We start from the raw sequence: 11481 nt of genomic DNA, 5'->3' as shown, positions 1-11481 counted from the left end.
CAGCAGAAAGGGGGTGCAGCATCCCCCCTTCAAAAGCAGGACAGCAGGCCCTGTCCACGTTCACCTTTATTATACATTAAGGTCATGGATATTCCAGTTCTTTGATCCCTCAGGGCCAGCACACACAGAGGTGCACACGGCGGAGGGGCTGGTGCCCGCAGCCCCTGCACACAGGGTGGTGCAGGGCCAGGGGGCTGTGAGGGGCAGGGGGCTGCTCAGCCCTGGGGCAAGTGAGGCTGCAGAGCAGCATGGGGGGGATGCCCCCACAGAGGCTGGGTCTGACGAGGGCACGCTGTGAGTGAGCGAGTACTGGGTCCTCGAGCAGGCGTTGCTGGGCCCTGCCAGAGCTGGGGCTGGCTGGGGTGCATTCCCCGCCCTCATTGGTATGAGGCACAATCCCTGAAGAGCCCAGCGGCTGGCAGCGCTGGGGAGTTTTGGCCAAGCAGAAGCAGGGTGTGGGAGGTCAGGAGCAGGGCAGGGGGTCCAGGCTGAGCTGGCGTTCATGGGGAGCATGGGGGCCAGAGGCACTGAGGGAGGACAGGGCCTCACCCCCACTGCCCTGAGCCCAAGCCCCACAGCCGCAGGGGCACCAGCCCCCTCAGCCCCATATGTTCTGCAATGAGGTACAGAGCCAGGCAGCCAATCCCACTCCTCCCCGGGATAGCACAGTCCTGTTCCCGGTGCACGTGAGGGACAGGGCTGAAGGGGGCAAGGACAGAACTCAAGGCCAGAAGTAGGGTAATAGGAAGACAGCAAAAAACCCCCGCAAGAAACCCAAAACCAGTAGTGCAGAGGTAATGGAGATACTGAGAATGGGGGTGAGAGGAGAGGGGAGTCTGGGGGGTTGGCCACAGGTGCTGGCAAGGCACAGGAATGGGGCCAAAAGGAGGGAGAATGGTGCTGGCCCCAGAGAGCAGAGAGAGGTTCTGGGATCTTGGGGGTGACCCACACGCTCATCCCTCTGGGGTGAGGCAGGGTCCCATCCCTCTAACTCAGGTGGTCACTTTGATCCCAAAATATTTGCGCAGCTGCTCCAGGAAGAGAAAGGTGAGAACAGTCTGAGGAACGAGCCGGACAGCAGCAGGAACAAAGCCCTGGAAGGGGATAGCAAGAAGGGGGAGAGTCAGTGTGTGCCTGGCCCTGGTGCTCCCGGCAGTGGCACGAGTGGGCAGGCATGGGGCAGTGCTGGGTGGGCACACAACGCGGGCTGCAGAGCAGGGACTGCTGCACCGTGGCCACCACAGGGCACACAGGTCTCAGCATCACATGCCAGCCCATCTGCTCTACACATGGGTGCTGGCACCTGCTCTCCATTTGGGAGCCCGATGGGTGCAACAGCACCATGGCTGTAGTGCCTGAGCCCAGGCTCAGTCCTGGCGAGGCCAGGGCTTGTGTTACCCTGGGGCCAAGCCCAGGCCAGGTGGATGAAGGCCTTATGCGGGAAGCAGCCAAGCCACCACAGCAGAGCCTGGAAGGCCCTTGTCCCAGGACTGTTCTGGATGGCAACCTCTACTCCCAGCCGGGCCCAGCCTGTCCCACCCCACACACCCCCAGCTACATACCTTGTAGAAGGCGAGGGGTCCGAGCTTGGCAGTTTCCATGGCACAGTGGACAACACCCTGGGGCGGGAGGGTGAGAGATGAGGTGGGAGGGGCTGGGAAGCAGAGGCCCCGTGTGTAGAGAGGGGAGGATGGGCAGCAGTGAGGTGGGCAGGGTGGGTGACTCACCTGGTACTCCCCGTGGGAGTTCATGAGGCGGGTCTTGAGCACATCCAGGGGCTGGCACAGGAATGTGGCACACCCGCCCTGCAGAGAGTCATCGGGGAATCAGAAGACCCTGGTGCTACCGACTGCTGCGGTCATTGGAGAGACCCAGAGCCATGTCTGGGCCCAACACCAGGCCAGGAGCCTCCCAGAGCCACTGTGCCCAGCCCTGCTCAGTCCAAGCCCAGAGTGGTGGCTCTGGCAGCCCCAGACTGGGACCCTGAGCCTCGCTGCAAGCAAACCAAGCCCCGGCCCTGCCCCCCCAGCCCCAGCTCTGCTCACGGCAATGACGCTGGACAGGAAATGAGTGACAATGTTGTCTGACAGCAACCCAGTGGCGAGAACCAGCTGTTTGGCCTGGTCATAACAGGAGAGCTGCAAAGACACTGTGAATCAGTGACATGTTCCCCTTTCTCACCACACTAGGGACCACCCCAGTCCCTACACCAGGCACCTACTGCCCAGAAGAGCTGTCCTACCTGCCCAATGGTGACGAGGGCCCCACGGAAGGATGCCACAGTAGCTCCTGAAAAGAGTTTCTTCAGGCCCTCTGTGGACAGACAGATAGGGATCAGCATAGTCCTGGGCCATCACTCACACCCCATTGCACCTGGAGCCTTCTTCCCTGCCCAGGCTATGTCCCAAACTCCTTGCACAGCCCTCCTTAAAACACACCACAGCAGGATAGGGGAGTCCTTCAAAATGGCCCAACCTCCTCCCTACCTCTGCTCATCCCCTGTCCCACCTGCTCCACCCTCCTGTGCTTTTCCATCACACTCCTGGCAGGTTTCCCTTTCCCACCGAGTATGGGCAGGCTGCCAGGCCCTGCCAGACCCAGCCCAGCCCCTGCCCCAGCCAGACAGTGTGGTGGTGCCAGGCCCTGCATGCCCCTGGGCTCCCCAGCTCCAAGGGCATCCCCCAGCCCCTCTCCCTGCCCTGGCTGAGCGAACTCCCCAGGTCAGCCTTGCCCCGGCTCCCTAGTGCCAGCGAGGACACCGGAACGGGCCCACCCACCCGGTTGGCACGGCCTCACCTTCCCGGAGGACACGGTACATGCCGTCCAGGGCATGGGAATAGCTGGAAGGAGCGAGAGGGGAAGGGGTCAGGAGCCGAGGCTCCCCAGCACGGTGGCAGCCCCGCCGCTCTCCGCGGGCACCGGGGGCTCCCGGAGCGGCGGCCCCGGCCCCGATCCCGCCGCCCCCGGTGCCGGTGCGGTGCTGCCACCCCGCGGCCACGCGGACCCCCGGCCCCGGGAGCGCCGGTCCCTTCCGACCACCTCCCCGTTGCCCCAGCCCTCACGGCTCCACAACTCCCCAGCCCTCTGCCTCACGCCCCTCCCCGCCTCAGTCCCCCACTCACTTGCGCCGCTGAGCCGGCGGCTGCTTCACGTCGTTCTGCATCCTGGAAGGCAGAGCACCGCAGGTGAGGGGGGGCCGGTGGCCGACTGTCCCCCCCAGCACCAGGGACTCCTGCCCAGGGTAGTGGGATTGTGTTGCCCGTTTGCAAATGGACAAGAACGCTGCCTCCAGCCCCACTCCCCCCAAGGGGCTGTCACCGAACAGCAGAACAGCTCCAGTCATCCTGAGCACAGAGCTCCTGGGCCACTGACCACTGGGCAGGCTCGCCAGGAATGATGACGGGAGCACCCAGCACTTCCCACCATTCCAGCTGCTGTTGTGCACCGGCCACAAACCCTGTCATACAGACAGAACTGACCTGACGTTCACCATATCAGCCGGGGTCCCCACGAACCCACCAGTGAAACCTGTGGCAAAAGAAGAGCTGGGTCAGGGGAGTGTCCAGCCTGAGGGAGCTAGGGCTGAAAGCCCCATTGCCTGGCTCACCTCCTGCTGCAGCCATCAGCACTTTCTGGTAGAAGGGGGGAGGCCCCTGGCTGCCCTGGCCCAGGTGTTTCTTTGCGGTCTCATAAATGCCAAAGCGAGTCAAGGAGTATGTCATCTGGAGGAGAGGGAAGTGAGCGGCTGTGCCCCTGGTGCAGGGCAGCCCGTCAGCTCCTGGGGCTCTGCAGCACAGCAGGGGCTCTGTGCTGGCCTCGGGGGCCCAGGGGCCAGCAGGGCACGGTGGCACTCACCTGCCGGCACAGCGAGGCGCTGAGCCCATTGTAGAGAGCAAAGAAGCCATCGGTGCGGATCACGTGCATCGCCATCCCCATCATCCGCATCTTCACCTCCTGCTGTGTCTGCAGGTGGACCTGGGGCAGAACGCAGCAGTGTCAGCTCAGCGCTGGGCTAGGCAGGGACGGGAGTGCACCAGGCACCAGAGTGGGCACGAACGTGAGCACGTGTCAGGCTAACGCGTCAGCATCGCCCAGCAGCCAACAGCAACACTCCAGGCTCCCCACACCTGAAAAGGACTTGGAGACTGGCCCAGCCCAGCACCAGAGGGCTGGAGGCAGTGAGGGAAGGGGAGTGCCCAGGTACCCGCCCACAGCCCTTCCCAGGCCCTGCCCTCAACATTAAGCTCCAAGGTGAGGGGTGGCGCCTGCTTCTCCCAGAAGGACCCTGGCCCACCTCAGGGTGGGGCGGTCCAGCAGCACCTGAGCGAGTGAGTGCCCAGTATGGGTTTGCTCAGAGGGACGCAGTCGGGTCAGTGAAGTCACAGCCACGCAGGGCAGGGCGTCAGGCCTCCGGAGCCACTTCCCCTCCTCCCCAGCGCAGGAATCGCAGAGGCAGGAAGAGAACCCACAGCCAGCCAGATGCTCTCCTTCCCTCCTGCAGCAGCCCAACACTTCCCACCATCACCAGGGGCAACGCATGGCAGCGGGAGTCGTGGGGGGCCGGCCTGGACGCATGGGAGCTGTGTCAGCTGGTGCCGGAGCATGCTCTGAGTGCTGCAAAGACCACATGTAGGTCAAAGGCCCCAGGAGACAAGGAGAGCAAAGAGCTGCTGTCGGGGGACCAGGCCTGGCTCCTGCTCCAGAAGCCCCGGCACAGCTGGGCCGTGAGACACACCACAGGATGCTGGGAACAGCCGCTGTCTCCCACGCGGGGCATCAGCAGGGGTGCAGGAGCCTGCCTTCAATGCTGGCAGGTGGATTTTGGATGCCGGGGACCAGAGCTTGTGTCAGGGACCAGTGTCAGGCTGCAGGCAGCCTGGGGCGGAGGAAATGAGCAGGCAGGTCAGGCAGAGTCATGCTGGGATGCGCTCCACTGCCTGCAGTTCCAGGGCTGCAGGAAGGGCAGGCAGGCGGGCAGGGGAGGGACTGGCCAGGCTGTGGTCACTGTCGCACAGCCAGCAACCCGTGGGTGGCTGGTGGCTGCAGAGAGTCGGCCTAAGGGCACAAGCACTGTCCAGGCTGGCTGGCTGGGGCCAAGGTCCAGAGGGGCAGTGAAGTGCCCTTCGTACTCTGCCCTGCTGGATCCTGAGGCCTCCTGTGCCTCACCAGGCCTGGTGCCAGCCCCTGCTGGGGAGCTCTCGGCCAAAGGTAGGTCCATGATCAATATTCAGATGTGAACCCTCTGGCAAAACCTAGCAGTGGGCTAGACTGCTCACAGCCCTGTGCACTCAGGGGCTGCACATCTGCAGGGGACAGCAAGGGGACATGGCCCAAATGTCACACCCGTCACGCTGGCTCAGAGACAGACTGAGAGGCATGTGTCAGACAAATTCCCTTTCTTAGCGCCTTGCCAGGGCATCCCACACGAGCTCCCATGGGCTGGCAGCCACCTCCGCTGGGCAGACAGGGCACAGCAACAGGCTGAACACTGGGGAGGCGGCACTCCCTTGCCAGGGCTGACTGCTCTCCTGTGCCTGTGCCCAGTACATCTTCCCCTTCCTCCATGCTGTCGGGTGGGAAGGGGCTGTCTGTCCCAGCCTCACCCATGGGCACAGCCCTGGGCAGGGCAGGCCCTGGCCTGGGCTGGCTCTCCTGCTCCCCCTCCGCAGCCTGCCCGGCTGCCAGGCTCATCGCCGCTTGGCTGGCACACAAGGCTCGAGGCAGCGCTGGCACTCGCCCCGTCCGTGGGTGCTGGCAGCGCAGGGCTGCGTGCGGCGCCCTTTGTGCGGCAGTGGGGATGCCAGGTCATCCGCGGCGCCTAGGTGACATCTTGGCCAGAGGGCCCAGAGCCCAGTGGGACAGTGTCCAACACCGCCAGCCCTGGAGTTACTGCCGTGCCCGGGCAGGGGAGGCCAAGGCGTCCTCCACAGCCCCCAGGGCAGACACTCCGAGTTCCCCAGACCCCTCAGCCCCACACATCCGCCCCTTCCCCTGGGCTGGGTCTGTGACCCCTCAGCTGTGTCCCCGGGCCCCAGCGCCGGCTCCCTCCTCCCTGAGCCCAGGGCCATGTACCCGCACAGCCTCAAATCGGAAGTCAGCCCCTCAGAACCAGCCCCCGGCAGCTGTTTCCCTGGTGCTCTGCAGCTGTTCTCCGGCCCCGCAGTCACTCTGGGACCCTCACTCCCACCCAGGTCCCTCACAGCCAGTCCCGCTGCTGCTCCAGGACCCTCAGACCTGCTCCCCGTCCCCTCACAGCCTCTCCAGGACCTTCATAGCCACTCTCAGCCCACTCAGAGCCACCTCCCCTCCCCTGGTAGCTGTCTCCTGGTCCCTCACCCACTCCGGGACCCTCAGACTCGCTCCGCAGGTCCCCAGAATGGCTCCCTATCCCCTCGCAACCTCTCATGGACCCTCACAGCCACTTCCAGCCACCCAGAGCCACCCCCTGACCCCTCACAGCCGCCCTGGAGCCCCCAGACCTGCTCTCCGTCCCCTCACAGCTGCCCCCCGTCCCGCAGCCCAGTCCCTCAGAGCCGCTCCGGGACCCTCAGACCTGCTCCCCGTCCCACCGCAACCTCTCCGGCACCCCCATAGCCACTCCCAACTCACCCTAACCCCTTCCCCAACCCCTCCCAGCCGCTCCGGGACCCTCAGAACCACTGCCAGCCCCGATAACCGTCCCCCCAACCCCTCCCCGCCGCACTAACCGCCTCCCCATCCCCTCACAGCACCCCCCACACCGGCGCAGCCATTCACAGCCGCTCCGCGCTCCTCAAACCCGCTCCCTATCCCCCTAAACCGCCTCCCACACGCCGTCAGAGCCGCCCCCCGGCGCGTCCCCCCCTCACCTTCAGCAGGTCCAAGGGGTGGGTGCAGCAGGCGGCCCCGGACGACGCAAGGCCGCCGAAGTACCAGCGCGAAACGCGCTGCTCCGCCATGGGAGCCGCTTCTGCCACAAACCACGCCCCCTTCCGTTAAGCCACGCCCCCTTCCGTTAAGCCACGCCTCCTCCCGGTACCGGAGGGGGGCGGGCCCGGCCGGCGCATCCCCGGCCCGGGAGCGGCGCGTACCCCCCCAGCATCGCGGGCGGGGGCTGCCGCGGCAACCCCAGGCTCCGGAATCATCCTTCCCCGGCCTCCACAGCCCGCGGAAGTGGTTTCTTCCCGTTAATAATTAACGGGGATTAACTAACGGGGAGGTGAAGGCATCTGCAAAAAAGTGGCGTGAAGAGGCAGGGGATGCGCGGGTACAAACAGCAGCGTTACCAGTGCACACATGCAGAGTGCGGGGATAATCAGCAGCTCCAGAGTACTCATTCCCGCCCTGCCCACATCTCCACAGCCTATGGAAGTGGGTTCTTCCCGTTCACAACTAACGGGGCGGTGAGACCATCAGCAAAAGGCAGCGTTAAGAGGGGGCGATGCCATGAGGAGGGGGGTGATATGCTGGCACAAACTTCAGAACCTGAAGGGAGCCTACAAGAAAGATGGAGAGAGACTATTTAGGAGAGCCTTGACAGGACAAGAGGGAATGGCTTCACACTGAGAGAGTAGGTTTAGGTTAGATTACAGGAAGAAATTCTTCCCTCTGAGGGTGGTGAGGCCCTGGCACAGATTGCCCAGAGAAGCTGTGGCTGCCCCATCCCTGGAAGTGTCCAAGGCCAGGTTGGATGGGGATTGGAGCAACCTGGTGTAGTGGAAGGTGTCTCAGCTCATGGCAGGGGTTGGGATGAGATGATCTTTAAGGTCGCTTCCAACTCGAACCATTCCATGATTCTATGAAAGAGCGACGTTACCAGTGTGCACATATGGAGCATGGGGATAATCAGAGCTGATTTGGGACAGATGAACCATTTTACATGTTTTTTTTTATATTTATAAGGTAGAGTTCATGGTGATAGTGGAAGGAGGCAGCAGCTCTGCCAAACCACAGTGTTTTTTGGGAGAGCACTCCCACCGCGCCATGCGCTTGGAAAGGTCCGGGCTCGGCTTGGGCAGCAGCCGTTGTGCCAGTCCCTCTGGGGTGAGACTACTCCAGAACAACAGTCCCTCCTGCTGCCTCCAGCGCCGCTTTGATCTTCTCTGCTTCCTCCTTGGAAGCGTTTGCCTTGATCTCCTGCGGAAGGGACTCCACCAGCTTCTTTGCCTGTGGGAGGGACAAAGTACGAGGCTCATAAAGTGCCTTTCACTAACCAGATTATCGGATTTAGAGCCATGAACCTGACCTCTGCTTAAGATGACCAGGGAAACTCACTGACCAGTACAAACCCCAAGACTTTCACTTGAACTATGGCACATCCCACCGGAAGGTGGCTAAACCTGACCTTGGGCAGCAGTATATCCACTGGGAAACCTTTTCCAGCGATTAGCTGCTCTTAAATTCCTCCCAGCATGGGTGTGGTGCTCCCAGATGTGCACCTCTGGCCCAGGCAGGAGTGGGTGCAGGCAGAGGCCCATGCAGTGACCTACTAAGGCAGTGGCTGCCTGGCACTGGGCCGGCCCTACTCAGTGTCTGTGTTTTGGTTCACATACTTGTGCCAGCAGGAGGGGAGGCCAGTGCAGGGTTTGGACACAGCTACATCGGGTAAAACAGAGCTTCAGCACAGACTATACTTGGAACACATTGTTTTGACATTTTAGGGGCTTTCTAAGCAAAACTACTGGTACTAAGCAGCAGTGCAATACTTAAGGCAAGCTGAAAAGCTGCTGAGCTGATTTAAGGAACTTACAACAGTGCTGCTGTAGGGAGGGAAGGGAGCCTGGGGGGACAAGCCCCTGCTGTGGTCAGACCCTCCTGCTCTTACACCCAGCACCAGTGAAGCTATTTGGCTCCTTGAAACAAACCCCAGCTGGTTCCCAGGTAAGAAGCCACAGCTCTCTGCTGTGGCTTGGTGCGGCTTTAGTGCCCACCGGACTGGCTGCTGCTGGAAAAAGGTTTTGTCCTTTTGATTCCTGCTGGGTACAGTGACAACATATCTGTGGTGGCAGAAAATGCTTTTTTTTTGCTGGGGTGAGCAGGCACAGCCAGTGCTCGGCGGGGCAGGAATGCCTTCACTCACCAGGACAGGGTTCAGACAGGAGCCTGTTCCAGCTTGCTCCATGAGAACAGGCAACACAACCCAGGTTATTCATTTCAGAACCCTGCTCACCAAGGCATGACTCCATTCTGAAGCAGCCCTGGTCAAGAGAAGCAGCTGTTCCTGGCGCCTGGCGGGAGGAAGAGCAAGGCCCGAGCCAAGCGGGATCCACACAGCAGCAGTCACGGGGCAGAGGCAGCACATTCCCAACCCAGTCACACCCGGGACTGGCAGTGACACAGGGTCAGTGTCTGCTGGGAGGCTCTCAATGAGCTTCCTGAACCGAGGATGCCCTCAGTCCGGTGTGTGCTGACCACACACCTGTCTCATCACGCAGTTGTTGCCGCAGGACTGACCCGTTTGGGTCCCACCAGCACTCAAAGTCCTCACTAGCCATGCTCTTCTCTAAACCATCAGGCCACAAAGAGATCCCCTGCAAACCTCATTAAAACACCTCAACTGGATGGCCATAAAATTTACAACAAAAGTGCATCAACTCTACTTTGAACACAACTTCTGCAGGCAGAAGCCCTGTCAGCAGCCAGTTGTTTTGTGTGTGTGTTTTAACCAAGGGGCCAGGCTGGGTACATCACACTGGAGTTTGCCTGCAATAGCCAGCACCTACAAACAGCTCATCCGACAGGTGCCACGTGCTACCCCGAGCTCATTTAGCATCAGCTCTCCAGTTAATTATCTGCTGATTGCATCCATTACAGGGTTTGCTATTTTCATGTTTGCTTCGGACCAATAATGGATGAACAATTTCCAGAGGAATCAGGCTGACAGTCAGGTAATTATTCCTCTGGGGCAGCCAAACTTGCACCTGTGCCACCGAGCTTCTCTGTTGCCTTTGCAACAGGAAAAGGTCAGAAGATTATCTGCAAACCTTTCTGCTATTCCAGAATACAATAAGAGCAGACTCTGCAATACTCAACGCTGCAGCTGGATAAATGGAAAGTGCTACTATTAACCCCAAGATATGGTAGCATCACCCAGTGGAGAACTGCAGTGCATTAAATACTTTGCCAGTAGCAGCTTCATCACCCAACCTGCTGAGCCTACACCCTGGCTCAAGGGCATGAGCTCAGATGCTGCCCAGGGCTGTAAGAGGCCTGGTTTCCTCCCAGGAAAGAGGAAGAAGCATCACCTACAAAAAGAAGAGCCCTGAAAAGACCTGGAAGCCTGGATTGAAAGATGTGTGATTTAGAAAAGCTCATCTAAATTCAGAAACACATTGGTTTTGGGAAAGGCAAGACAAACTGAGCTGTAGTGAGGGACTCCTGAGATCTGCAGGAAAGCTCACAGGAGCTCTCAGGTTTGGAGAAGCTGAGATTGGCATGAAGGACTCTGAGGTCTTTGCTCTAGGTCTCCTCCTTCATCCTCCCACTTCTGCCAGGGGAAAATGCCAAAGACACAACCAAATCTTGCTCCCCACTTTGTCCATGCCTCTGCACGGAGGCTCACACAGGCAGACTGTGCTCCTGCACACACGAATACAGGCTCCCTTCGGACAGAGAGCCGACTGCTGGACCCACGGGGGCCTGGGGGCGACACACCGGAGCCTGGGACAGCCCCTGCTCACCTGCACGAGGTTCACTCCTGGCACGAAGTTCTTCACCTCCTTGATCAGCTTCACTTTGTCAGCGGGTTTCAGCTCCGTCAGCCGGACGGTGAAATGTGTTTTCTCTTTCTTGAGCGGGACCTCCTCCTCCTCCTGGAAGCATCAGGAGCGCGGTGAAGCCCCGCGGCCAAGCCCACCAGCCCCGCCCGCCGCCCGCGCGTGGGGCCCCGGGGCCTCACTCCCGCCCCTCTCGGTACCTGCGGAGCCGCCTGGGCGGGCAGGGCGGACACGGCGGCCGCCGCGGGCATCACCCCCACGTCCGGGATCTTCAGCGTCTCCTGCGGGAAGAGCAGCGGCACCGGCGGCCGGTCAGGCGGCGCACGCGGCCGGGCCGGGAGGAGCCGGGTGGAGCCGGGCCGCCCCCACACCCACCTTGAGCAGCGCGTTGAGATCGGCCACCTCCAGCAGCGTGAGCCCCGCGATGTCCCGCACCAGCTGCCGCACCTTGGGCGAGTACTCCTTGGCGGCCGTGTCCAGCGGCGCCCCGGCCAGCGCCTCCGAGCGCCGCGCGGGGCCGGTGCCGAGCGCCCGCAGCCCGGCGGGGTCGGGTGGGGCGCGGGGCGCGGGGCGCGGCGGGCGCGGCAGGCGCGGCGGCAGCAGCGCCCGGCGGGCGGCGGGGAGCGCGGCGGGGAGCGCGGCGGGGAGCACGGGCAGCATGGCGGCCCCGAGGACACCGAGCGCTCCGCCCCGCGCTCCCGGCGGGCCCCGCGCCGCAGACACGGCCGAGAGGGGCGGAGCGAAGCGATCGGCCCTGGGAGGTGTAGGCAAAGTCCGGCAGCGTCGC

At 62.1% G+C, this 11481-nt stretch overlaps 2 protein-coding genes across 4 annotated transcripts; both read right to left on the bottom strand.

Annotated features, from left to right (window-relative positions):
* Positions 1–48: 48 nt before the first annotated feature.
* Positions 49–7005, bottom strand: SLC25A10 (solute carrier family 25 member 10). Of its 3 annotated transcripts, XM_064676301.1 has the most exons (12): positions 6849–6975; positions 4470–4614; positions 3856–3975; positions 3608–3722; positions 3480–3528; positions 3123–3164; positions 2797–2840; positions 2243–2313; positions 2046–2138; positions 1728–1805; positions 1563–1619; positions 49–1094 (listed from the first exon to the last, which is right to left on the bottom strand). In XM_064676301.1, the coding sequence occupies exons 2-12, from the start codon at positions 4602–4604 to the stop codon at positions 993–995; spliced, it is 906 nt and encodes a 301-aa protein (XP_064532371.1). In that variant the 5' UTR covers positions 4605–4614; positions 6849–6975; the 3' UTR covers positions 49–992. The 3 variants fall into 3 exon arrangements, with proteins under 3 accessions (XP_064532371.1, XP_064532372.1, XP_064532373.1); XM_064676302.1 differs by lacking the exon at positions 4470–4614 and having other exon boundaries at positions 6849–7005; XM_064676303.1 differs by lacking the exon at positions 2046–2138 and having other exon boundaries at positions 6849–6976.
* An 842-nt stretch (positions 7006–7847) lies between these two features.
* MRPL12 (mitochondrial ribosomal protein L12) lies at positions 7848–11369 on the bottom strand. The gene is made up of 4 exons (XM_064676311.1): positions 11070–11369; positions 10895–10975; positions 10659–10790; positions 7848–8145 (listed from the first exon to the last, which is right to left on the bottom strand). Exons 1-4 carry the CDS (start codon positions 11352–11354, stop codon positions 8029–8031), a joined length of 615 nt encoding a protein of 204 aa, XP_064532381.1. The 5' UTR covers positions 11355–11369; the 3' UTR covers positions 7848–8028.
* Between the last annotated feature and the right edge of the window lie 112 nt (positions 11370–11481).

The sequence above is a fragment of the Pseudopipra pipra genome, chromosome 19 (assembly GCF_036250125.1).
Source record: "Pseudopipra pipra isolate bDixPip1 chromosome 19, bDixPip1.hap1, whole genome shotgun sequence".
NCBI lineage: Eukaryota > Metazoa > Chordata > Aves > Passeriformes > Pipridae > Pseudopipra > Pseudopipra pipra.
Note: the sequence above shows the minus strand (reverse complement) of the source record. Positions and strands in the feature narration are given on the sequence as shown.